This window comes from Chiloscyllium plagiosum, unplaced genomic scaffold (assembly GCF_037043375.1).
Source record: "Chiloscyllium plagiosum isolate Xiang-an unplaced genomic scaffold, Cpla_swu_hap1 HiC_scaffold_9, whole genome shotgun sequence".
In the NCBI taxonomy this organism is placed as follows: Eukaryota; Metazoa; Chordata; class Chondrichthyes; order Orectolobiformes; family Hemiscylliidae; genus Chiloscyllium; species Chiloscyllium plagiosum.
The window spans coordinates 31,293,602-31,320,443 of NW_028270147.1; the positions used below are offsets into that span (position 1 = coordinate 31,293,602).

Consider the following 26,842-nt stretch of genomic DNA (forward strand, 5'->3'; position numbering starts at 1 on the left):
TGGGTTTGTTCTTGATTGTGTTTTTATTGGAATCGGTCTCTTTATTAAATTTTAAAAATTTAAGCCATAAGTCTTATGTTAGCCTGGAGCAGTGTTTTATAGAGCAATAAGACGGTGCTATTTTCTGGGTCTGTAGACTGGAAGGAGCAAAATGGCCTTTAGTAGAGTGACATGCTCTTGTTGAAAGTGGGAGTTTCGAGAGAGTTTATGGGTTACTGAGGATTATATCTGCAATAAATGTCGGTTGCGAATCCTGTCAGATCAATTGGAGCAACAGTTAGAGACAATGAAGAATTTACAAGAGCTAGGGGTTATGATGGATGGCTGTTAGAGGAAGGGAGAAAAGTCGCCGATATAGTCACATAGGTGGGTTAACTCCAAGAAAGGTAGGAGAGGTAGGCAGGTAGTACAGGAATCTTCTGTGGCTATCCCCATTTCAAACAGATGTGCCATTTTGGAAAATGTAGGGGGTAATGGACTTTCAGAGGAATGTAGCATGAGCAGCCAGGTTTCTGGTATCAAGACATGCTCGAATGTAATGAGGGATTCGTCAGGTTCCAAGTTATCAATTGTGTTAGGGGACTCTAATCCAGGCGCAGGCAGACGTTTCTGCAGCCAGCAGCGAAAAATCATCAGAATGGTATGTTGCCTCTCTGGTGCCAGGATCATGGATGTCTCAGAGAGGGTGCAGAATGTTCTCAAAGGGGAGCGGGTCCAGCAGGAGGTAATTGTACATATTGGAACAAATGACATAGGAAGGGAAAAGGATGAGATTCTGAAGGGAGAATATGGAAGGTTAGGCGCTTTTCATAAGGCATAACATTACAGCTGTACTGAGGGAGGATATTCCCAGAAATACACCCAGGGAAGTTATTTGGGTTGAACTGAGAAATAAGAAAGGGATGATCACCTTAGTGGGATTGTATTATAGACCCCCTAATAGTCAGTGGGAAATTGAGAAACAAATTTGTAAGGAGATCTCAGTTATTGGTAAAAATAATAGGGTGGTTATGTTAGGGAATTTTAACTTTCCAAAAATGGACTGGGACTGCCATAGTGTTAATGGTTTAGATGGAGAGAAATTTGTAAAGTGTACAATAAAATTTTCTGAGTCAGTATGTGGATGTACTGATTAGAAAAGGGGCAAAACTTGACCTACTCTTGGGAAATAAGGCAGGGCAAATGACTGAGGTGTCAGTGGGGGAGCACTTTGGGGCCAGCAACCATAATTCTATTAGTTTTAAAATAGAGATGGGAAAGGAGAGACCAGATCTCACTGTTGAAGTTTTAAATTGGAGGATGGCTAATTCTGACTGTATTAGGCAAGAACTTTCAAAATTTGATTGGGGGCAGATGTTTGCAGGTAAAGGGACAGATGTAAAATGGGAAGCCTTCAAAAATTAGATAACGAGAGTCCAGAGACAGTTAGGGTGAAAGGAATGGCTAGTAGGTATAGGGAATGCTGGATGACTAGAGAAATGGAGGGTTTGGTTAAAGAAAAAGAAGGAAGCATATGTCAGGGTTAGACAGAATAGATCAAGTGAATCCTTAGAATATAAATGCAGCAGGAGTACACTTAAGAGGGAAATCAGGAGGGTACAAAGGGGACATGAGATGGTTTGGCAAATAGGGTTAAAGAGAATCCAGAGGGTTTTTACAAATACATTAAGGACAAAAGGGCAACTAGGGAGCGAAGAGAGCCCCTCGAAGATCAGCAAGGCAGCCCTTGTGTGGAGCCGCAGGAGATACTAAACTAATATTTTGCATCCGTGTTTACTGTGGAAAAGGATTTGGAAGATATACAATGTGGGGAAATAGATGGTGACATCTTGAAAAATGTCCATATTACAGAGGAGGAAGTGTTGGACATCTTGAAATGCATAAAGGTAGGTAAATCCCCAGGACCTGATCAGGTTTACCTTAGAACTCTGTGGAGATCTAGGGAAGTGATTGCTGGGCCTTTTGCTGAGATATTTATATCATCGATAGTCACAGGTGAGGTGCCTGAAGACTGGAGGTTGGCTAACATGGTACCATTATTTAATAAAGGTGGTAAGGACAAGCCAGGGAACTATAGACCTGTGAGCCTGACGTCAGTGGTGGGCAAGTTGTTGGAGGGAATTCTGAGGGACAGGATGTACATGCATTTGGAAAAGCAAAGACTGATTAGGAAGAGTGAACATGGCTTTGTGCGTGGGAAATTATGTCTCACAAACTTGATTAAGTTTTTTGAAAATGTAACAAAGAGGAGTTATGAGGGCAGCATGATGGACGTGATCCATATGGACTTCAGTAAGGTGTTTGATAAGTTTCCCCATGGAAGACTGGTTAGTAAAGTTAGATCTCACTGAATACAGGGGGAACTAGCCATTTGGATACAGAACTGGCTCAAAGGTAGAAGACAGAGGCTGGTGGTGGTGGATTGCTTTTCAGACTGGAAGCCTGTGACCAGTGGAGTGCCACAAGGATCGGTGCGGAGTCCATTATTTTTCTTCATTTGGATATGAATATAGGAGGTATAGTTAGTAAGTTTGCAGGTGACACCAAAATTGGAGGTGTGGTGGACACTGAAGAAGGTTACCTCAGATTACAACGGATCATGATCAGATGGGCCAATGGACTCAGGAGTGGCAGATGGAGTTTAATTTTGATAAATGTGAGGTGTTGCATTTTGGGAAAGCAAATCTTAGCAGGTGAGGTCCTAGGGAGTGTTGCTGAACAAAGAGACCTTGGAGTGCAGGTTCATAAATCTCCTTGAAAGTAGTTGCATGTCGATGGGATAGTGAAGAAGGTGTTTAGTATGCCTTCTTTTATTGGTCAGAGCATTGAGTATAGGAGTTGAGAGGTCATATTTTGGCTGTGCAGGAAGTTGATTAGGCCACTTCTGAAATGTTGTGTACAATTTGGGTCTCCTTCCTACTGGAAGAATGTTGTGAAACCTGAAAGGATTCAGAAAGGATTTACAAGGATGTTGCCAAGGTTGGATGATTTGAGCTATAGGGAGAGACTGAATAGGCTGGGGCTATTTTCCCTGGAGCGTCAAAGGCTGAGGGGTGACCTCAGAGGTTTATAAAATCATGAGGGGCAGATAGGATAAATAGACAAAGTCTTTTCCCTGGGGTGGGGGAATTCAGAAGTAGAGGGCATAGATTTAGGGTGAGAGGGGAAAGATATAAAAGGGACCTAAGGGGCAACTTTTTCATGCAGAGCTTGGTTCGTATGTGGAATGAGCTGCCAGGGGAAGTGGTGGAGGCTGGTACAATTGCAACATTTAAAATGCATCTGGATGGGTATATGAATCATGTGATGGATCAGTGGTGCTGGAAGAGCACAGCAATTCAGGCAGCATCCGAGGACAGGCAAAATCGACGTTTCGGGCTTCAAGCTTTATTCCTGATGAAGGGCTTTTGCCCGAAACGTCGATTTTGCCTGTCCTCGGATGCTGCCTGAATTGCTGTGCTCTTCCAGCACCACTGATCCAGAATCTGGTTTCCAGCATCTGCAGTCATTGTTTTTACCTCATATGAATCATATGGGCCAAGTGCTGGCAAATGGAACTAGATTAGGTTGGGATATCTGGTCGGCATGGACAAGTTGGACTGAAGGGTCTGTTTCCGTGCTATCTATCTCTTTGACTCTGTTTAGGGTCAAATTATGTGTAACATACTGAAGCGTCTCAGGTAACAGAAGGGCTGATAAGGATAATAGGCTTCCAGAAAGCATTTGACGCAGTGCTGCACAAGAGATCGGTAAACAAATTTAGAGCTCCAAATCTTCCGCCTGCCCCCCACCACTCTTACCAACTCCATTCCCATCCGCCTGCTCCCTACCCACCCCTCACCAATTCCATCCTCATCCCCATCCCAGATACAACACCGACTCGGTTCCACCCTCTTGACCTGACCTACTTGTTCACCTTCCTTCCTACCTATCCACTTCCCTCCGACCTATCACAATCACCTCCTATCTTCGCCCAGCGATCGCCATTCCAGCTTTCTTTCCCCAGCTCCACTCCTCTGCCCCTATTTATTTCTCAGCCCCTTTCCCCTTCCCCAGTCCTAATGATGGGTTAAGCCTGAAATGTCGACTCTCTTGCTCCTCAGATGCTTCCGTGCTTTTTCCAGCACACTATGCTTTATTGATTTGAAAGCTCATGGAACTAAAAGGACAGTAAATGCCAAAAGAGAAAATGCTGGAAAATCTCAGCAGGTCTGGCAGCATCTGTAAGGAGAGAAAAGAGCTGACATTACGAGTCTAACCTAACTGACCCTTTGTCAAAGCCCAGTAAATGCCAGTTTGGAGTGGACTTCGCGCCTATGATACTAACAGTAAAATAAGTAACCAGTTGGCAAATTTACCCGAATAAGCGGCCTTCCCCAAGCTGAACAGATACACCAAGTTTATTGCAAATGCCAAATTGGTCTACGTTTTCCTTTACCAAAATGGCGCCGACGCATCACTGTTTCGTTGGTATCAGGGACATTGGATGCAGCCCGCATTCGGATCAACAGAGGACTGCGCAGGCTTCGGATTCCTCGTTCACTGGAGCGGCTGTGCGGTGGGCTAGAGGGGGAGGGGTCTGTGCGTCGCCACCAAGTGGCCTTCGGAAAGCTAACGGAGATGCAAGATTGAACGGAGGTGGGAGGCAGTGCGATTCGATGGCGAAGAAATGACCAGAGGTGCGAAGGAAAAGGTAGAAAACAGAACAAAGTAAGAACCTAACCCCAATTCCCAGGGAAATCAGTTGATAGCGACACAGCACATACTTTAAAGATTGGAGGCGGAGATACTCACGCCTCTGACTGAATCGTGCGCTGCAACGCAGTCGTCGTCGTTGTCGTCGTCGAATTGAGTACGCATGCGCGGTATTGGATGCCTGGCACGCACCGGAGCGTTTGATTGCAGCGTAACGGACAAATGTAGCACGGGACGGGGGAGCTGGCCCCTGATTTTCACGAATAAATTTAGTAAGGGAGGGGGAAAGGATCACAGGTAGAAATGAAGTCCAAGAGGTCGGAAGCTTTTGAATTTGGGTACGCTTATGCAGGGCGACCACCTCCATCCCCATCCCCCAACTCACATCAGTAAGCGGTTGCTATGTGTGCTCCAGCCCTTGGTGTGATGAGTAGCCGATTGATCTGTCAAGTGTTAAACAGTAATGAGCAGCCACGGCCTTGGGATTAATACGTTATCGGACGGTACGTCGAGTGTCTCTTGTCCGCAAGAGTTGACGGTTTTTGCGATGTTGGTGTTCGACTATCTGTTTAAGCAGTGGGCTGGGCACAGAAGGATTTTGATTAAATGCTGGAGTGTGGTAGGTACGAGTGCCAATTGCAACTCGACCTAGCGCTTTTTTTTAAAAAAATTGAGCATTAATTGCTAACGGCTAGAGGCAAAGTGCGGAGTATAAGCCTGTAAGTTAAAGTGACATTGATGAGAACAGTGTTTTATATTTGCTTGCCTTTCGATTTTCACTTAATTAAGAAAGGTTGTGTACATCGATGATGTAACTTCAGTTTATTCACCACAGTGAGGCTACATGTACACCAGTTTAAAATTTGGTAGGTTATGATATAATTGAGTGCAGACCCTGTCAATACGGATATTTGCTTAAGGGTTCTTCGATTGACTCCAGTTTTAATAGCCGTTATGGTATTCTCCAGGGTATTGAGCTCCAGTCGGATATATAGCAGTCAAGATGCAGGATCTGTTCTGACACCTATCATTGACATTCCCCGGGTAGCAGCAACAAGAATATACTTGTCGCTGATATAGGGAGGGGATAGTTTTTGGAATTTACTTCTGCAAGCCAAAAAAAATGAAGTAATGAGTTCAAAACTGTCTGGATACTTAAGGATTATTATACCCTCAATTCATGAAAAACTGCTTTTGTAAATAAAAAGTGTTACTGAAATAACATGCTGCCACTGACGTGATTGCACTGAAGTGAAGTCTTTGGCGTCAGATGTTTGCGAGGCTGTAGTACAATGCTATGTGCTATAATTGAGCGGTTACCATCCTCCATTCACTGTTTTGTATCCCTTTGCTAGTTGTGACCCCCTCCTTTTCTCTTCTGCTGTTGGATGATGACAATGTTCGTGAAACCTCTTCCCTCAGTTTGTTTCAGTGTTCACTGCTGTTCATTTTTGATTGTGATGGATTGCAGTACTTTGATTTGATGTGCTAATTATGAGGTTATGTAGCTCTGACCACAGTATTTTGCTTCTGCTCTACCCGATGTTGCTGTTATACTCCTTGTTAGTTGCCTAGCTCAATGATAGAGCGAAGAATGTACTGTGGTGCGACGTTATTGATTGTGGTGGGGGACAGTTAAGGTAGCCACAGTATTTGGTGAATGCCAGGTTTAAAATGCTAAAAGCAGCCAAAATCTGTTCCATCTTAAATGATGGGCGTGTCTTGTTTCACAATGGAAACAGCCCACAACATGAAGACAGGACTTCATCTCCACAGGATTGTCATTTTTGTTCAGGTCGATACTGTCAAAAATAGATATGTGACAGGATGATGTTAACTAGACTTTTCTCTTTTGTTACTTCTCTCACTACTTGTCACAGTGGTGTTTTATGTCCTTTCAAATGATGTTCAATACAGAATTATAGTAGTTACAGCATTGAAGGCCATTTGATCCAACTATATTTGTGTCAGCCCTCCTTTTTTCATTCATGAGGTGTGGGCATCACAGGTTTGGCCAACATATATTGTCCATCCCTATGGAACAGATGACATACTCCCAACTCATTTGCCCCTCTCTGCATTCAAGCACATTTCCTCCTCTTCAGATATTTAGAACAGAAAGGAAGCTGAAAAATGTGTTGCTGGAAAAGCGCAGCAGGTCAGGCAGCATCCAAGGAGCAGGAGAATCGACGTTTCGGGCATAAGCCCTTCGATACACATCGGATGTTCTGCAACCTCGAAGTATGAACCAATTGCTGGAAATGGAATCAGATTTGATGATTCACTGTTTGGTCAAAGTGAGCACAACCAGCAGAGTGGCCTCCTTGTGTGTCTGAATGTTCTAAATATCTAGGAGAAAGTGAGGACTGCAGATGCTGGAGATCAGAGCTGAAAAATGTGTTGCTGGAAAAATGCAGCAGGTCAGGCAGCATGCCCGAAACGTCGATTCTCCTGCTCCTTGGATGCTGCCTGATCTGCGCTTTTCCAGCAACACATGTTTCAGCTCTGATCTCCAGAATCTGCAGTCCTCACTTTCTCCTAGATATTTAGAACATTCAGGCACACAAGGAGGCCACTCTGCTGGTTGTGCTCACTTTGACCAAACAGTGAATCATCAAGTCTGATTCCATTTCCAGCAATTGGTTCATACTACTTGAGGTTGCAGAACATCCGATGTGTATCCAAACACCTGTTTAGGTTGCTGTGGCTTATACCCTTTGGGACAGAGCGAAACCCCTTATCACCCTTGGGTGAAAAACAAATTCTCCTCTAATCCTTCAACCAGTCATTTTAAGTCCATGCTCTGCTAAGGGAAGTAAGCCTCTCATAACCATGTATACACCAATAAAATCTTTATTCTGTTTCCTCTGTTCCAAGAAAAACAACCCCATTCAGCCCATTATTTCCTCATAGTTCTGAAAAGATGTTTGTGAATCTCCTCTCTAATCTATCCCTTCTGTAATGGGGGTGACTGGAATTTCACATAGTACTCAAACTGTGGTCTAACTGATGACTTGTTACTTTCAAGGTCTGTTGGCATGCACTCAAGTCCCTCACATCCACTAAGCCTCTCAGTATTGTCCTATTTAGTGAGTATTATTTTGCTTTGTTTGTCCTTACCAAATGCATCAGAAGACTAATCTAGGCTGAATATAGAGTACTGATTCATCTAGGAGGGCAGATTTTGCTGATAAGCAGGAGGTTTCCTTCCCATGTTTGACCTTCTGCTACAAGACCTCCTGAGAGTAATGAATAAAGTGTGTGCCACTGGAAAAGCACAGCAGGTCAGGCAGCGTACGAGGAGCAGGAGAACCAATGTTTCGGGCATCAGTCCTTCACCAGAAGTGAGGCTTGTGCATAGGGGCCGAGAGAGAAATGGATGGGGGGGTGGGGTTGGGAGGAAGGTAGCTGAGAAAGCGATAGGTGGGAGAAGGTGATCGGTCAGAAGGGAAGTGATGGACAGGTCTGGGGGGCGGTGCCCAGTTGGAAGCTTGGGACTGGGATAGTGTGAAGGGAGAGGAAATAAGGAAGCTGTTGAAATCCACATTTATCCTGTGTGGTTGCAGGTGGAATATGAGTCCAAGGTGGAATATGAGTCGTTCTTCCTCTAGGCATCGGGTGGGAACAGTTAGACGGTGGAGGAAGCCCATGACCTGCAATTCCTTGACGGAGTGGGAAGGGGAGTTGAAATGTGGGGTTGGTGGGTGCGGTGATCCCAGAGATGTTCTCAGAAATGATCTGCAAGAAGGCATCCTGTCTCCCCGATGTAGAGGAGACCACACCGGGTGCAGTGGATGCAGTAGATGATATTGGTAGAGATACAGATAAATTTCTGACTGATGTGGAAGGATCCCTTGGGGCCTTGGACGGAGATGAGGGGAGTGGTATGGGCACAGGTTTTGCATTTCCTGTGGTGGCAGGGAAAGGAGTAGGGTGTGGGCTGGTGGGGGTGTGGACCTGATGAGGGAGATGTGGAGGGAATGGTCTTTCCGGAATGCAGATAGGGTTGGGGAGGGAAATATATCTTTGGTGATGGCATCCGTTTGGAGGTGGCGGAGGATGATGTGATGCATGCAGAGGTTGATGGAGTGGAAGCTGAGGACCGGGGGGTTCTGTCTTTGTTGCGTTGGGAGGGATGGGGGTCAAGGGCGGTGGTGCGTGAAGTGGAGGAGATGCACTAGAGGGCATTGTCAACCACGTGGGAAGGGAAGTTGCGATTGTGAAAGAAGGAGGCCATCTGGGACTTAGTGAGGTGGAATTGGTCATTCTGGGAACAGATGCAGCGGAGGAGTTGGGAATAAGAGATAGCGTTTTTACAGGAAGTAGAGTAGAAGGAGGTGTCGTCTTGGCAGCTGAGGGAGTCGGTAGACTTGTTGTAGATATCTGTGGTTATTCGGTCACCGGAAACGGTGATGGAGAGGTCCAGGAAGGGGAGGGAGGTGTCCAAGATTGTCCAGGTGAATTTGAGGTCGGGGTGGAAGGTGTTGGTAAGGTGGTTGAACTGTTCAACCTCATCGTGGGAGCATGAGGCTGCGCCGATACAGTCATCATTGTAGCCGAGGAACAGACGGGGGAGTGGTGCTGGTGTAACTGCGGAAGATGGACTGTTCCACATATCTGATAAATAGGCAGGCATAGCTAGGTCCTATGCGAATGCCCATGGCTACCCATTTGGGTTTGGAGGAAGTGGGATGATTGGAAGGAGAAGTTGTTGATGGTGAGGACCAGTTCAGCCAGCAGATGAGGGTGTTGGTGGAAGGGTACTGGTTGGGATGGCGTGAGAGAAAGAAACTGAGGGCTTGGAGACCTTCATCGTGGCGCATCGATGTGTACAGGGACTGCGTGTTCCCGGTGAAGATGAGGCGTTCAGGGCCAGGGAAACAAAAATTTTGGAGGAGGTGAAGGACATAGATGATGTCATGAATGTAAGCGGTGAGCACCTGGACTAAGGGGGACAGGATGGTGCTGAGGTAGGAAGAGATGAGTTTGGTGGGGCAGGTGCAGGCTAAGACAATGGGTCGACCAAGGCAGTCAGGTTTGTGAATCTTGGAAAGGAATCAGGCAGTGCAGAGTTCACTGACAGTGAGGTAGGAGGCTGTGGGTGGGAGATTCTCAGAGGTGATGAGGTTGTGGATTGTCTGGGAGATGATGGTTTGGTGATGGGAGACAAGGCCATGAGCAAGGGGGCAGTAGGAGGAGGTGTCTGCGAGTTGGCACCTGGCTTCAGCAGTGTATCATCATCTGTTGCATCTGGTGTGGTCTCCACTACATCGGGGAAACAGGAGGCCTTCTTGCGGATCATTTCAGAGAACGTCTCTGGGACACCTGCACCCATCAACCCCACTGCCCCGTAGCTGAATACTTCAACACCCCCTCCCACTCCGTCAATGACATGACATGCAGGTCCTGGGCCGCCTCCACCACCAAACTGTTAGCACCCGATGCCTGAAGGAAGAATGCCTCATATTCCGCCTTAGGACCCTGCAACCACAAGGGATAAATGTGGATTTCAATAGCTTCCTCATTTCCCCTCTCCCCACATTATCCCAGTCCCAAGCCTCCAACTCTGCTCCACCCTCCAGACCTGTCCATCTCTCCCCCTGATCTATCACCACCTCCCTCACCTTCACCCACCTATTGCTTTCTCAGCTACCTTCCCCCCCCTCCTCCCCCCAACCCCACCCCCCCCCTTCCATTTATCTCTCAGCCCGAACCCACAAGCCTCACTCCTGATGAAGGGCTTGTGCCCGAAACATCGATTCTCCTGCTCCTTGGATGCTGCCTGACCTGCTATGCTTTTCCACTGACAAACTCTTGACTGTGATATCCAGCACCTGCAGTCCTCACTTTCTCCTCATGAGAGTAAGGAGTCAATATTGAGGACTCCCTGTACTCTCTCAAAACTATAGTCTATACTGATGGAAGTTTGCTCTACAATGACCCACACATCCTGGCTATGTTATGTTCCACTGGAGATTATTGGGAGGGTGTTGTTTTGGAAGTCTTCAGCATTGACTCAAGACCTCATTGAAATCTCGAGGCATCAGGTGGAACATTGAGTGAGAAACGTCGTGCTAATCACCACCTTCCAAACTGCTCGCCCCCCACGAATGATGAATCAGTACTCCTCCATGTTGAAAATCAATTGGACAAAGCAATGAGGGTGGCAAGGACACAGACTCTGGGTGGGGGGGTTTCAGTGTCCATCACCAAGAGTGACTTTGTTGAACAATTGTCTATGGACCTGGTCAGGCATAGTTGCTAGACTGGATTTGCAGCAATGTTCTCTGTAAGCTGTGTGTATGTACAGGGTGAAAGTGAGGACTGCAGATGCTGGAGACCAGAGTCGAGAGTGTGATGGTGGAAAAGCACAGCCGGTCAGGCAGCATCCGAGGAGCAGGAGATTCAACGTTTTGGGCAGGAATGAGGCAGGCGGCACGGTGGCACAGTGGTTAGCACTATTGCCTCACAGCGCCAGAGACCCGGGTTCAATTCCCGCCTCAGCCAACTGACTGTGGAGTTTGCACATTATCCCCGTGTCTGCGTGGGTTTCCTCCCACAGTCCAAAAATGTGTGGGTTAGGTGAATTGGCCGTGCTAAATTGCCCATAGTTAGGTGAAGGTGTAAATGTAGGGGAATGGGTTTGGGTGGTTTGCACTTTGGCGTGTTGGTGTGGACTTGTTGGGCCGAAGGGCCTGTTTCCACACTGCAAGTAATCTAATCTAATCAAAGTTTGTGAGAAGATTTGTAGCTCGGGTGCTCGTTGTTGTGGTTCTGTTTGTCGAGCCAGGAATTTGTGTTGCAGACGTTTCGTCCCCTGTCTAGATGACATCCTCAGTGCGTGGGAGCCTCCTGTGAAGCGCTTCTATGATCTTTCCTCCGGCATTTGTAGTGGTTTGAATCTGCCGCTTCCGGTTGTCAGTTCCAGCTGTCCATTGCAGTGGTCGGTATATTGGGTCCAGGTCGATGTGCTTATTGAATTCATGTTGCTTGTCATCCTCGTGTGTGGCTACTAAGGATAGCTGGTCGTGTCGTTTCGTGGCTAGTTGGTGTTCATAGATGCTCATCCACAGATTCAATCAATAAGCACATTGACCTGGACCCAATATACCGACCACTGCAATGGACAGCTGGAACTGCCAACCGGAAGCAGCAGATTCAAATCACTACAAATGCTGGAGGAAATATCACAGAAGCGCTTCACAGGAGTCTCCCAAGCACTGAGGATGTCACCTAGACAGGGGGCGAAACATCTGCAACACAAATTCCTGGCTCAGTGAACAGAACCACAACAATCTAATTAATCTAATCTAAGTGTGTGCAGAAGAGAAAATAATCAGGAATGCTGGTTTGCGGCAGGTGAAGAAGTAACCTATATGGAAAACACTTAATCACATTCTCACTAATTTATCTTGCATAGATGCATCAGTCCATCACAATATTGACAGGAGTGATTATCGTGCAGTCTTTATCCATCGTGTTGTGTGGTATGACCATTGTGCTAAATGGGGTTTTTATATTTTTATCAGATCTAGCAGTTAAAAAGTAGAGATACATGAGATGCTGTGGTTCATCAGCAGCAGAACTGTATTGAGCCAAGAAGCTGTAATCTCATAGCCCAGCGTAAGACCCTGGTCATCCATTACCATCTTGCTGGGAAACCAACTTCGAATGACTTAAGTGTTCAGGAGAAACATTAGGTAATCTGCTTGCATGCAAAATTGTCGGAATCCCAAAGTATATGCTGACGAGTAGAGAGACTAATTTGTGGTAGACAATAGAGAAAAATCTTGGCTGACGTTGAAGTAAGGGAGCTCATTGTTTTGGTTTATTTCAAATGGAGCTTAAATGTCCTAAAGACTGGCAGTTGTATCAAACAGCATATCCTTTAGACAGTTAGCAACAAACAAGATACTACCGTACCTGACTAGTTTACACTTAGAAATATTGCAACTGTACATTGGATGTAATCCTGCAATTGGACAACAGTGCGAAGAATTATGCCAACGAACAATTTAGGATTGTCAGTTTGACTCCGTGTAGGGCACGTATATTTGCAGCAACATATATGAATACACATGGCCTTGTTCTTCGCAGAGACCAAAAAAATTGCATGCAATATGTGTCTTGGAACTCAACAATATTAGTGAGAGCCAACTGCTGATTTTGTTTTATTCATTCGTGGAATGAGGGCATTGGTGGCTAGGCCAGCGTTTAATGCCCATCCCTAACTGCCCAGAGGGCAGTTAAGAGTCAACCACATTGTTGTGGGTCCGGAGTCACATGTAGGTCAGACCAGCAGTTTCCTTCCCTCAGGGACATCAGTGAACCAAATTGAGTTTTTCCAACACTCGACAATGGATTTGTGGTCATAATAGACTATTAATTCCAGATATTTATTGAATTCAGATATCACCATCTCCCATGGCAGGATTCGACATGAGGTCCCCAGAACATTACCTGGGTCTCTGGGTTAGGTGATCAGCGATATTAACACTAGGCCATTGCCTTGCTCAAACAGAGCTAACCTGCTTTGTTTTTAAGAATATTGTATCTCTACCATGTGGAAGCAAACCATTTGGCCCATCAAGTCCATCAACCCCCTTAGCCTATCCTTGTAACCCTGCATTTCCTATGGCTAATCCACCTAGCCAACACATCCCTGGACACTATGGGCAATTTAGCATGGCCATGCAACACTTGTTTAAAATCTAAAGCCTGGCAGTTAACTGTCAATTGTATTAATGATGAATTCACCATGGCAATACCTCTACCAATCAGAATCTACTTGCTAACCAATTAGCATCTTCACTCGTGCAATATAAATTAGGGTTTTTCACTTGAATTGGTATTTTTGTGAAATGTTCTGATTGAGTGCAAAATGCTGTTTTTCTGCAATATTCAAATTCTAGACTAAATCATTATTTGAGCGCATTTAAATTTTGTAAATTAATGTCATTTAGTAAACGTAAATATCGGATTAGTGTTGCATCAAGCAAGTCTACAACTTAAATTTCGCCCAACTGATTGATATCGATACTCTCCATACTCCTCTAATGCTGTCATTGCCCATTTATTCATCATCTCTTCACTTCACAAGTGATCCCTAGTGACATATCTGCCATAAAACATTGGAGGCTGAAATGCATCACGCAGGGCTTGTAGTCACACCCCATAAATCAAGTAATTTAGATTTAGTCATTGGCCAGGGACAGTTAGTTATGACTGCATGTGAGACAGCTATAGAGATCCAAAGGAGGCATTGGAGGACCTTCAGCTCTTGCACATGTCCATCAAGATTTATAGGTTTTGTAGCCTGTGTACACGGGGTGAAAACTGCATTGTGAATTAGCACACTGATCATAGCACTGTGGTGTGGGGAACCATTTAATTTTGGGAAATAGGTACTGTTCCTGCAGATAAGAGGTGCTGTCTATCTAGTTTCACATTAAGAATATCTCATTGGAACGGGAGAATATTTTTGAGTGAGATCAAGAGGATCCATTTCTCATAGTGTGGATATTATGGACGTATGTCGAATAAAGATAAAATAAACAGCAGATGCTGGTGATCTGAAACAAAAACAGAAATCGTTGGAGAAACTCAGCAGGTCTGGTAGCATCTGGGAACAAAGCAGAGTTAATGTTAACTACTTTTTTCCCCACAGATGCTGTCAGATTTGAGTTTCTCCAGCAATTTCTGATTTAAGAAAGATGTTCCATTAAGGGAATATGAGAAACTATTGTTAGGTTCTTTTCCTGAGTTTTCTCACGCTAGATGCAATTCACACACACTAACTTCTGCAAACAGTTCAAGTTTATTAAACCTGTACAAGCTGGGTGACCCACTTTGACCCTCTTCGCAGGCGTGTGAAGTCGAGTCAGAAGAGGCCCCGAACAAAGAAAACACATCCCTTTTATATAGGTCAGTTGGTAATGCTTACAGAACTATGGCCACTCCCTCACAGTCACATGCCACTCAAGATACAATGCAGTGACCACCTCACCTCCAGAAACAATGTAATGTAAATCATCCCTTAATGGTCAGATCTGGTGTGAATTGTATTTTTTGTGTAACTATAGGGTGCACTCAGCATTTCAATTGCAGTGTTCCAACTGACTTCTGAATAGGTGGTGGTGATGATACAAATGCAAGGGATGGGAATGTAAATTCCCACATTCCACCTATAAGATAAAGACATAGCACAATATCCCTGGGGCTTTCAATTTCTTGCAGGTCAGCAGAGCAAATTAACTCTTTAATATCACGCTATGGGCTAATTTAGAAAGCAGAACTACAAAGGCAGTAATCTCTGGTTATGTAATAGTCTTTAGGCTAGCTTTTTTAAATTCCAGTTTTTTAATGAATTCAAATTTAACCATCTGCCGTGGGAATTTGGGATTGCTTGTCCAATGACATTTCTGCTACATCACTACCTTCCTCAGTGCAAGATAGACACACATTTAGTAGATCATAGAGTTATAGAGATGTACAGCATGGAAACAGAGCCTTCAGTCCAACCTGTCCATGCCGACCAGATATCCAAACCCAATCTAGTCCCACCTGCCAGCACCCGGCCCATATCCCTCCAAACTCTTCCTATTCATATACCCATCCAAATGCCTTTTAAATGTTGCAATTGTACCAGCCTCCACCACTTCCTCTGGCAGCTCGTTCTATACATGTACCACCCTCTGCATGAAAGAATTGCCCCTTAGGTCTCTTTTATATCTTTCCCCTCTCACCCTAAACATATGCCCTCTAGTTGTGGACTCCCCCACCCCAGGGAAAAGACTTTGTCTATTTATCTTATCCATGCCCCTCATGATTTTATAAACCTTATTCACCTTATCTATGCCCCCCCATTGCTGGCTCAAAAGTACTGCAATTCCATCCTAAAAGCATTGTGAGGTACCTTCAGTACACATGGATTGCAGCAGTTTGATAAAATGGTCTGCCACCACCACGTCAACAGGATTTAGAGGTGGGCAATAAATGCTAGTATTGCTAACAATATTCAGATCCTGCAAAGTAAGTTTCTAAAAAAAGAACATTGCCTTATAATGGTGCTAAAATGCTCACTTTTCAGGTAGTTTACAAGGTGTTACATGGTCTTTAACTGGCCTAATTCTTTGTCAGTGGTAAGTGACTTCAGTCACTGGGATCATTTTCATTTTCCTAAGCAATATATGTCTAGCCCTAGCACTGCTAAACTTGAAATGAGTTGAGATAAATTGATTCAGAGGTCAGTGGGGAATGTTTAGGGGACAGATGTATCATAGGCTTAGGATGACAGTGGAAAAGAACAACAAACAATCTGGACTATGAATTAACTGCAGATGAGCTGACTTCAGTTGGGCATGCATGAACCAGGAATGCATAGATTCCTGATGAAAGGCTTTTGCCCGAAACGTCGATTTTTCCTGCTATTTCCCTATAGTTACACAAAAAATACAATTCACACCAGATCTGACCATTAAGGGATGATTTGCATTACATTGTTTCTGGAGGTGAGGTGGTCACTGCATTGTATCTTGAGTGACCTGCTGTGCTTTTCCAGCACCCTTTGTGGGCGGCACAGTGGCACAGTGGTTAGCACTGCTGCCTCACAGCGCCAGAGACCCGGGTTCAATTCCCGCCTCAGGTAACTGACTGACTCTGTGGAGTTTGCACATTCTCCCCGTGTCTGCGTGGGTTTCCTCCGGGTGCTCCGGTTTCCTCCCACAGTCCAAAAATGTGCAGGTTAGGTGAATTGGCCACTAAATTGCCCGTAGTGTTAGATGTAGGGGTAAATGTAAGGGAATGGGTATGGGTGGGTGCGCTTCGGTGGGTCGGTGTGGACTTGTTGGGCCGAAGGGCCTGTTTCCACACTGTAAGTAATCTAATCTAATCTAATCTAATCTAATCTAATCTAATCTAATCACTCTAATCTAGAGCCATGAAGTCAGTCGGGAAAGCTGGCTGAACAAAGGGCTACCTTCAAAGAAGAGATGGTTTGGGCATGATCAAGGTGATTACCTGAAAAAGGGAAATGGAGGGTTAAACACATGGAGCACCCTGGATGAAAAAGATGGAAATTAAGAAGATGAGGACAAAGTGTACTTAGCAAATATATTGACAGTCAGGCTGAATATAGAAGAATTAGAAGGGAGGTGAAAAAGTAAAAAAGAAGAACTATGGGCAATTATGTAAAGAGACTGATAGCTAACATAAGAGGTAATCCCAAAGTCTTTTAAGGCACATACAGTAAAAGCAGGAGTAGGGCTCAACAGGGATCATAAAGGGAATATAATCTTGGAAGCCAGGGGCATCATTGAGGTTTTAAATTAATACCAAGAAGGAGATACAACATAGGTCAAGGTGACAAAGGAGAAAATTCGGTCATTAGGATGAATCAAACTGGATGTGGTATTGGACAGATTGTCTGTCTGTAATACTAAATGAGTATTTTGCATTGGTGTTTACTCTGGAAAAGGACATGGAAGATATAGTATGTAGGGAAATAGACGGTGACATCTTGAAAAATGTCCATCCTACAGAGGAGGAAGTGCTGGAGTCTTGAAACGCATAAAGTTGGTTAAATCCCCAGGACCTGATCAGGTGTACCCTAGTGCTCTTGTGGGAAGCTAGCGAAGTGATTGAGATTTTTGTGTCATCGGTAGTCACAGGCAAGGTGCTGGAAGACTGGAGGTTGGCTAATGTGATGCCACTATTGAAGAAAGGTGGTAAGGACAAGCCAAGGAACGATAGATTGGCGAGCCTGATGTCGGTGGTGGGCAAGTTGTTGGAGGGAATCCTGAGAGACAGGATGTACATGTATTTGGAAAGGCAAGGATTGATTAGGGATAGTCAGCATGGCTTTGTGTGTAGGAAATAATGTCTCTCAAACTTGATTGAGTTTTTTGAAAAGGTAACAAAGCAGATTGATGAGGGCAGAGTGGTAGATGTGATCTATATGGACTTCAGTAAGGCGTTCGACATGGTTCCCCATGGAGACTGGTTAGCGAGGTTAGATTTCGTGGAATAGAGGGAGAACTAGCCATTTGGATACAAAACTGGCTCAAAGACAGATTGTGGTGTTGGAGGGTTGTTTTTCAGACTGGAGGCCTGTGACCAGTGGAGTGCCACGAGGATCGGTGCTGGGTCCACTACTTTTCGTCATTTATGTTCATATCCAAACCATTTGAATAAAGAGGTATATTTAGTAAGCTTGTAGATGACACCAAAATCGGAGTGTCGTGGACAATGAAGAAGGTCACCTCCGATTACTACGGGATCTTGATCAGATGGGCAAATGGGCTGAGGAGTGGCAGTTGGAATTTAATTGTGAGGTGTTGCATTTTGGGAAAGCAAATCTTAGCAGGATTTGTACACTTATTGGTAAAGTCAAAGGGAGAGTGGATGAACAAAGAGACCTTGGAGTGCAGGTTCACAGCTCCTTGAAAGTAGAGTCACAATTAAATAGGATAGTGAAGGTTAGAGTATTGATTACAGAAGTTGGGAGACCTTTTTGTGGTTGTACAGAACATTGGTTAGGTCACTTTTGGAATATTGAGTGCAATTCTGGTCTCCTTCCTATTGGAAGGATGTTGTGAAACTTGAAAGAGTTCAGAAAAGATTTACAAGGATGTTGCCAGGGTTGGAGGATTTGAGCTGTAGACAGAGGCTGAATAGGCTAGGGCTGTTTTCCCTTGAGCATTGGAGGCTGAGGGGTGACCTCATAGAGGTTTTTGGGTAGGATAAATAGAGGTGTGTGGATAGGATAAATAGAAAGTCTTTTCCCTGCTGTGGGGGGAGTCCCAAACTAGAGGGCATAGGTTTAGGGTGAGAGGGGAAAGATGTAAAAGAGACCTAAGGGGCAACTTTTTCATGCAGATGGTGTGGAATGAGCTGCCAGAGGAAGGCTAGTATAATTGCAACATCTGGACGGGTATATGAATAGGAAGGGATATGGGCCAGTGCTGGCAGGTGGGACTAGATTAGGTTGGGATATCTGGTCGGCATAGACGAGTTGGACTGAAGGGTCTGTTTCCATGCTGTACATCTCTCTGACTCTATGACTTAAAGTTGACAAGGCCCTGCAATTGGATGAAATGTATCCAAGAACAACTGCAAGAAATTAGATTAGGAATGTGGACAGACTGGCCATAATTTTTTACTCTTTCTTAGACTGAGGTGGTGCCAGAGAACTGGAGAATTACAAGTATTACATCCTTGTTCCAAAATAAAATAAGCCCAGCAATTATAGACCATGTAACTTCAGTGGTATGAAAACTTGTGGAAACAATAATTTGACATTGAATTAATAGTTGCATGAGCGAATGTGAGTCAGCTAAGGAAAACAAACATTGATTTAGTGAGGGGAAAATGGTGTTTAACTATTTTGGGAGTTTTTTTTAAGTAACAGAGGATTGATAAATGCAATGTTGTTGATGTGGCATACATTGATATCCAAAAGGTGTTTTAATACAATGCTTAACAGAGACAAGTAAACATGTTAGTTTGTGGAATAAAATTGTACAATAGTAATCTGGATACAAAACTGGCTGAGTGTTAGGAAACAGTAATGGTAAATATGTATTGTTTTGGGGCTGCTGAAGGTTTGTAGATGAATTCCCTAGGAATGCTTGTTTTTCCTGATTTAATATAAAAGTTTCAGAGCTTTGTGTACGTGGAATAATTTCAAAGTTTGTGGATGAAACAAAACTTGAAAGCCTTGTAAACTCTGTGAGGGCAGTGTTTTCCTTTGGAAGGATATTGACAAGTTGGTAGATTGGGTGGATAGGTGGCATATGAAGTTTAAAGGAGTGTGAAGTAATGCACTTTGGTGCAAATAATATGGAGGGACAGTATAAAATAGTGTGCAGGAGCAAACAGATCTGGGTGTATGTATGTGTAAAGGTAGCAGGATGAGTGAAGAGAGCAGTTAATGAATCTGTTGCTCGCTCTCTCTCTCTTGCTGTGTCTCGCTCTCTCACACACAAATATGTGTTACACAGTGACTTTATTTATCTGATTCGATATTTAATTCTCCACTGCCACAATATTTTTCTTTCTGTCACCTGCTACCAACTAAATTGTGGCATGTTTCTGTGGTTTCTGCTACTAAATATCACGAATCTGCATAAATAATACTCCAATTCATTTCTGAATTGTGGTATTCCAATTTCTGTATAGATCTTGTGTTTATCTGGAAAATTTTTTTTTAAACAAAATCTCCAACAGCAGTATTTTGGAAGTTTAGATTTTCTTTATGCAACCTGTTTTGTGAACTTATAGTTTTACCTCCATCTTACCAGAGCTAATTAATTTTGGTTTTATTTTGACTAGGTACCCTAGAACTCTGGGAATAATGTGAAAATGAGTTTGCTGGGATCTGTCCGCAATTTGTTGCTGGCTCTTTGTCTGATGTTGGTCTTGGGATTTCTCTACTATTCTGCTGGAAAATTACACATGCATGGATGGGGACAGGAATCACGTGAGTCATGAACTATTTTAAAAATTATCTCATTTTTTTCTGAGCTTTGTTTCATGATCTAAAATGCAAAGGTATTGAGTTGTGATTTCTCACAACTGTGGGATTTGGGATTTTAACTTCTATTCAAATTGAAAGCAAGGAAACCATAACCATTTTGTTCCAAATTCTAATTCATTCTTACTGCAAATATCATGGAAGCACATTCTGTTCAGTTGTATGTATCTAAAAGGTTCTTGTGACTAAGCAGGAAAGTGATCCTCCTTAATTGATTTCTTTTAAATCACTGGATCTATTGCATTACGTTATAGTAGCTAGACTGATTGCACTTTGGAATGGCTGGGTAGAGCAGCAGGAAAGGAATGGAGAAGACATTTGGCCTTTCATCCATAAATCAAATAATCTATCCAAATCTAGGATTATTCTCTAAAAGGTGTTGCTTTCACTGAACAATATAGATACATTCATATTTTTCAATCTCTGTGGATAAATGATTTAGATGTCCAACTATTGCAAGTCAGAGGGCTCTTTTCATTATAACAGCTTTGTATTCTTGCAGTACCCATATGAGATGTGTGATTATAGCTTAGTTGTTCCTTTATTTTATGCTTTGCACGAGGGACATAGAATCAGAATTATAGTGGCACAGAAGGCCATTCAATCTGTTGAATCTGTGTCTGCTCTACAAGACCAATGTTGCTAGTCTTTCTTTTTGGCTCTTTCCTCATCGTTTAGCAGATACTATCTCTTCAGAATCTAGTGTAATCTCTTTTGAAAACTATTATTGAAAATGCCTTCACTGCCGTTTTGGATATTAAATTCAGATTGTAACTACTTCCTGCATTAAACTTTTTATTTTCTCCATACTGCTTTTGGTTAATTTCCCAATCAGTAGCACTGCATCTTCTGGTTTTGATCCTTTTGCCAATGGGAACAGTCTCCTTTTCTTTTATTTTTTTTTGTTTTATTTTTTCTATTTGCTATTTTCTTGTCCTTTCCTTTCTGTCTGTCTGTCTCTTTTTTTCCCTCCCTCTTTTTGTTTTCTTTTTCTCTCTCCTCTGCTTTCTCTCCTCTCTCATACATCTGTAGATTGCTAATGATTTGGAACAGCTCTAACAAAGCTACTCCCAAGCCTCCATAAGGAGAACCTTTCCAGTTTCTTCAATCCACTCATATAACTGAAGTCCATTATCCCTGGAAGTGTTTTTGGCAATCTTTTCTGTACTGTCCTGCTTTCATATTATTCCTGAGGTGTTTCTGGGAAGTTGAGATTATGTGTGTTTTATAAAGGTTCTTCATAACTTTGCTTTGTACTTAATAACATTTTAGCCACTTTCTTACATTGTTCTTACCTTTTTGATTTTAACAAATGTTCCATCTGTCTGTATCCTCTTGAAGACTATCACTGTCCTCTTCATTGTTCACTAGACTCACAAGTTTTGTCATCAGTAAAATTTGATTCCATTTTCTGTAGATCCAATTCTAAATAATTAAATTACATGAAGAAAACAATGATGCCTGAAATCACAACTGTTTGTCAACCTCCAATCCAAAGAAAAAGTCATTTGCCAGGAGTGAACAAATCCAAGCTGGCTTTTTAAAAAAAATTAAATTTCTCCAAATGACTATTAAATTTGTCCCAGATTATAGTTTCTAAAAATTTCCAACTACTACAGTTACGCTGCCTGGCCTTTGATTGCTGGGTTTGTCCTTCATTCACCCCACCTCAGCTCATCTGCTGCCAAACTCTAATTCCTGTCTTCTTTATCTCTAAGCTTAACTAATGTTATACACTGTCGGCTGGTTGCTTGTATTCTACCCTTCAAAATTATCATTCAAAATTGTGTGCCATTAATGCATCAGCCCTGTTGTTGCTGACCGACATTCTCCATATTTGTGACCAGTATTGATCATCGCAGGATTTAATCTGATTTAAATCCAGAAATGCTGGAAATGTCTGGGAAGTCTGATAGCATCTGTGGGGAAGGCAACAATGAATGTTGTGTGTCAGTGAATTTCATCAGCAGTGCAGTAGAAAAGAGAAGTGTTCCAACAATTGAACTAAAGTGATCCAGTCATTTGGTCTCGTGTAACTGTTTAAAATCTTTCAAATGGTAGACAATGTAGTTATTCCAGAATGCTAATTTAAGATAGTTTACGTTTCAGTAGAAGACCAAGGTTCACAAAAGTAGTAATTTTATCCAAGTTACAAACTGAACATGTGATAAGCCTAATAGTGATCCGTTCTGGTGGTCAGTATTGACAATGATATGTAGTTTGTATTGTAAACCAACAGTTCTAATTGCCAGCTGGACACCAGCTATCATTGTTGTAGAATGGTCAACCAAGCTTCAGTCATAGGAAAAAAAATACAGAAGACAATATTCCATATATTCATTTTTGAAAATTGAACTTAGCCTATTGGGTTCTTGTTTTATCTATGAATATTTATGTAGACAAGTTTCATGAATTTATAAGCAACTACAATTACCTGGATCTATCTATACAGACAACGTTTCTAACAGGAAGCATGTAATTGCAATTTTTGAGAAGGTTTATGGCTCAGGTTGAGATCCAGGTTGTAAGTTTGCTCGCTGAGCTGGTAGGTTTGTTCTCAGATGTTTTGTCACTATGCTAGGTAACATCATCACCGCGCCTCCGTTGAGGCGCTAGTGTTCTGTCCCGCTTTCTATTTATGTGTCTTGGTCTGTTAAGGTGGATGCTATCATTTCAGGTTCTTTTTCTCTGAGGTTGATAAATGGGGTCAAAATTCATGTGTTTATTGATTGGAGTTTTTTTTGAATGCCATGCCTCGAGGAATTTCTGAACGTATCTCATTTTAGCCTGTGCTCAGATGGATGTGTTGTCCCAGTTGTAATTGTGTCCTCCTCTGTCTGTGTGTAAGGATACTAGTGATAACTGGTCATGTCTTTTGGTGGCTAGTTGGTGCTTGTGTATCCTGGTGGCTAGTTTCCTGTCTGTCCAATGTAGTGTATGTTGCAGCCCTTACAAGGTATTTTGTATGTGCCATTTGTTTTGCTGGTTGTTGGTACAGGGTCCTTTCGGTTCATCAGTAGCTGTTTCAATGTGTTGGTAGGTGTGTGGGCTTTTCCAGTTTTCCAGTATTGTTGGTGTGAAATGAATAGTGAAGTTAACATTACATGCCATTATTTCTACAGAAATTCTAGTGAGCATACAAATGCAATGAAGCTTATACTCTGAAATACAGCACTTCTTTGTAAACTGCCAAAACTGCATCCCACATTCTGGTTCCCAATTCAAGCTTGCTTCATTCTGTGTTGTTTCTTTATTTATATCAAAGATAAGGACTGATGTATAACTCTTCCTGGGTCCCCTTTTTAAAGCCCACCTTCTTCTGAATTTGGCTTTTGAAAAAGCTATCTGCAAATGCACTTAGAACAGCATTGTTAAAATCTCGATTTTCTAGTCTGTGATTTTTTTCACCACATTTCTGAAGTCTGCTGATTTGTTCAACTCTGAGTCATACAGCACAGAAATAGACTCTTTGGTCCAACTCATTCATGCTGACCAGGTATACTAAACTGCACTCGTCCTATTTGCCTGCGTTTGACCCATATCCCTCGAAACCTTTCGTATTCATGTACCTGTCCAAATATTTTTGAAATGTTGTAATTGTACTTGCCTCTACCACTTCCTTTGGCAACTCATTCCATACATGCACCACTCTGTATGTAAAAGTTGCCCCTCAGGTCCCTTTTAAATCTGCTGCGCCCCCCCCACCGGCCCCCTAAGTTTTCTATTTACCTTATCTATACCCTTATGATTTTTACAAACTTCTATAAAGGTTTAACCTCCATAATCATAAAATACTTCAAGCGGCTGGTCATGGTTCACATGAACTCAAGCCTCCCAGCCTGCCTCAATCACCTGCAGTTTGCCTACTGACTTAACAGGTTCACAGTGGATGCCATTTCCCTAGCCCGACATGCATCCCTGAAGCACCTGGACAACAAGGACATCTATGTCAGACTCCTATGCATCAACTACAGCACCGCCTTCAACATCATCATCCCCTCCAGACTAATATCAAAATTCCGAGACTGAGGACTCTGCTCGGTTCTCTGCAACTAGGTCTTCAGTTTTCTGACCCACAGATTGCAATCAGTGAAGACAGACAACTGCACCTCCTCCATGTTAACTTTCCAACGCTGGTGCCCCCCCAGGATACATTCTCAGCACCCTACTGTACTCCCTGTACACCCATGACTGTGTTGCCTAATTCCAAATGAATGCCATCTACAAGTTTGCTGATGATACCACTGTGGTAGGTTTGAATATCAAACAGCAATGAGTCAGAATACAGAAAGGAAATGGAGAGCTCGATGCTATGGTCAATGTTGGGAAAACAAAAGAACGATCATTGATTTCAGGAAGAAAGGAGGAGGACATGCCCCCGTTGTCTTCAACAGAGCAGAGATTGAGAGTGTTCTTCGGAGTGATGATAACCGGCAATCTATACGGGACTTCCCACATAGATGTGAGGTCAAGAAGGCACAACAACACCTCTTCTTCCTCAGGCAACTTTGGAAATTCAACATGTCCATAAGGACCCTCACCAACTTTTACAGATGCACCAAAGAAAGCATACTATCAGAGTGTGTAACGGCCTGTAACAGCAATTGCTGTGTTCAGGACTATAAGAAATTACAAAAGGTTGTGTGCACATCCCAGATCAGCATGGAAGCCACCCTCCCATTCATAGACTCCATTTATGCTTCTCATTGCCATGGAAATGCTACCAACATCATCAAAGATCCCTTCCAACTCGCTAATGCTCTTCTACAACCTCTTCCGTTAGGCAGAAGATACAGAAGCTTGAACACACCTACTAACGGATTGAAGAACAGCCTCTTCCCTGCCATTATTAGACTGATGAATGGACTGTCTAACTTCAAAGAAATGTTGATTTTGCTTTGCGCACATCCTGTGCAGTGTAACTTGTTTGCTTTACTCTAAGCACCATATGATCTGTCTGCCTTTGTTTGCTATGATTTGCCTGCATTGCTTACAAAACAAAGCTTTTCACTGTACTTGGGTATATGCGACTACAATAAATCAAATAAAGCTTCAGGTGCTCCCGGGAAACACTGTCCTCTTTCGTTGCTGTTTTCCTTTCTTCCACTGGTTCATTTGAGTCAAAATTCTTCTGAGGTTATGAGTGTACAAGATAGAGACATTCAGCACCTTACGTCTGCTTTAATTAGGTCATGGTCGCTCTTCTGCCTCAATGCCATTTTCCTTCACTGTTCCCTCAATCGGAGAATGGCAAAGATTTACCACCCTTTAAATGAAGAAGTTCCTCCTCATTCCAGTTCTAAATGGCTCAACCCTTATTGTACTTTGTCTCCCAGACCTCCAGCCAGTGGATACATTCTTCCTGCATCTACCCTGTGGAGTTTATATGATTTTTCAATGTTTTAGTGAGATCACCTCTTGGGTGAGGAAACCAAAGCTGACTAACCTATGAAGAAAGACTGGATTGACTGGGCTTATGCTCACTGGAATTTAGAAGAATGAAGAGGATCTCATAGTAACGTATAAAATGCTGATGGAATTGGACAAGCTAGAAGTAGGAAGTATGTTCCCGATGTTGGGGAAGTCCAGAACTAGGGGTCACAGTCTAAAAATAAGGGGTAAGCCATTCAGGTCTAAGATGAAGAGGAATTTCTTCACTCAGTTGTGAACCTGTGGAATTCTCTACCGTAGGAAGCTGTTGGGACCAGTTCATTAGATATATTCAAGAGGGAGCTGAATGTGACCCCTCTCGCTAAAGGGATCAAGCAATGTGGGATACTGAAATTGCATAGGAGAAAGTGAGGACTGCAGATGCTGGAGGTCAGAGTCAAGAGTGTGGTGCTGGAAAAGCACAGCAGGTCAGGCAGCATCCGAGGGGGAGAGTCGGCGTTTTGGGCAAAAACCATTCATCAGGATTCCTGCTCCTTGGATGAATGGTTTTTGCCCAAAACGCCGACTCTCCCCCTCAGATGCTGCCTGACCTGCTGTGCTTTTCCAGCACCAGACTCTCTACTGAAATTGCATAATTAACCATGATTTTATTGAATGATGCTGCAGGCTCAAAGTGCCAAATGGCCTACTCCACATATTTTCTGTGAATCTATGAATAATTCTCCAGGGTCAGAGGTTTCTAAAATCATGAGGGGCATGGATAGGATAAATAGACAAAGTATTTTCCTTGGGGTGGGGTAGTCCAGAACTAGAGGGCATAGCTTTAAGGTGAGAGGGGAAAGATTTAAAAGGGACCTAAGGGGCACCTTTTTCCACACAGAATAGTGCGTATATGGAATAAGTAGTCAGAGGATGTGACGGTGGCTGGTACAACTACAACATTTGAAAGGCATCTGGATGGGTAATTGAATAGGAAGGATTTAGAAGGCTATGGGCCAGATGCTGGCAGATCATGAATAGGCAGAGCGCATGCTGAGCAGGAGCAGACATGAGACAGCTGAGTGAGCGAGGTAATATATTTGGGTGGTTACTTTACCTGAAACACGACATAGGTCGTGTCTCCCACCCATCCTCCTCTAACCAAAAACATGGTTCTGACTACTGATTTGGTAAGGTTACTAGTTCTTTTTATATATAGTCTGTTTGGGAATTCAGAACAGTGGG

General features: G+C 43.2%; 1 protein-coding gene across 4 annotated transcripts in view; it reads left to right on the top strand.

The window, feature by feature from the left end:
• Positions 1-4,377: 4,377 nt before the first annotated feature.
• The window catches only part of LOC122554242 (CMP-N-acetylneuraminate-beta-1,4-galactoside alpha-2,3-sialyltransferase-like), a 506,893-nt gene continuing 484,428 nt past the window's right edge, over positions 4,378-26,842 (top strand). For 3 of the 4 annotated variants that reach the window (XM_087990523.1, XM_043698959.2, XM_043698965.2), the window contains exons 1-2: positions 4,917-5,198; positions 20,026-20,173. In XM_087990523.1, coding sequence (XP_087846649.1) covers positions 20,056-20,173 — 118 coding nt within the window. In that variant the 5' untranslated portion in view covers positions 4,917-5,198; positions 20,026-20,055. Of the gene's footprint in view, positions 4,711-4,916; positions 5,199-20,025; positions 20,174-26,842 lie in introns of those variants that run through there. The other variant, XM_087990522.1, reaches the window with a different exon arrangement.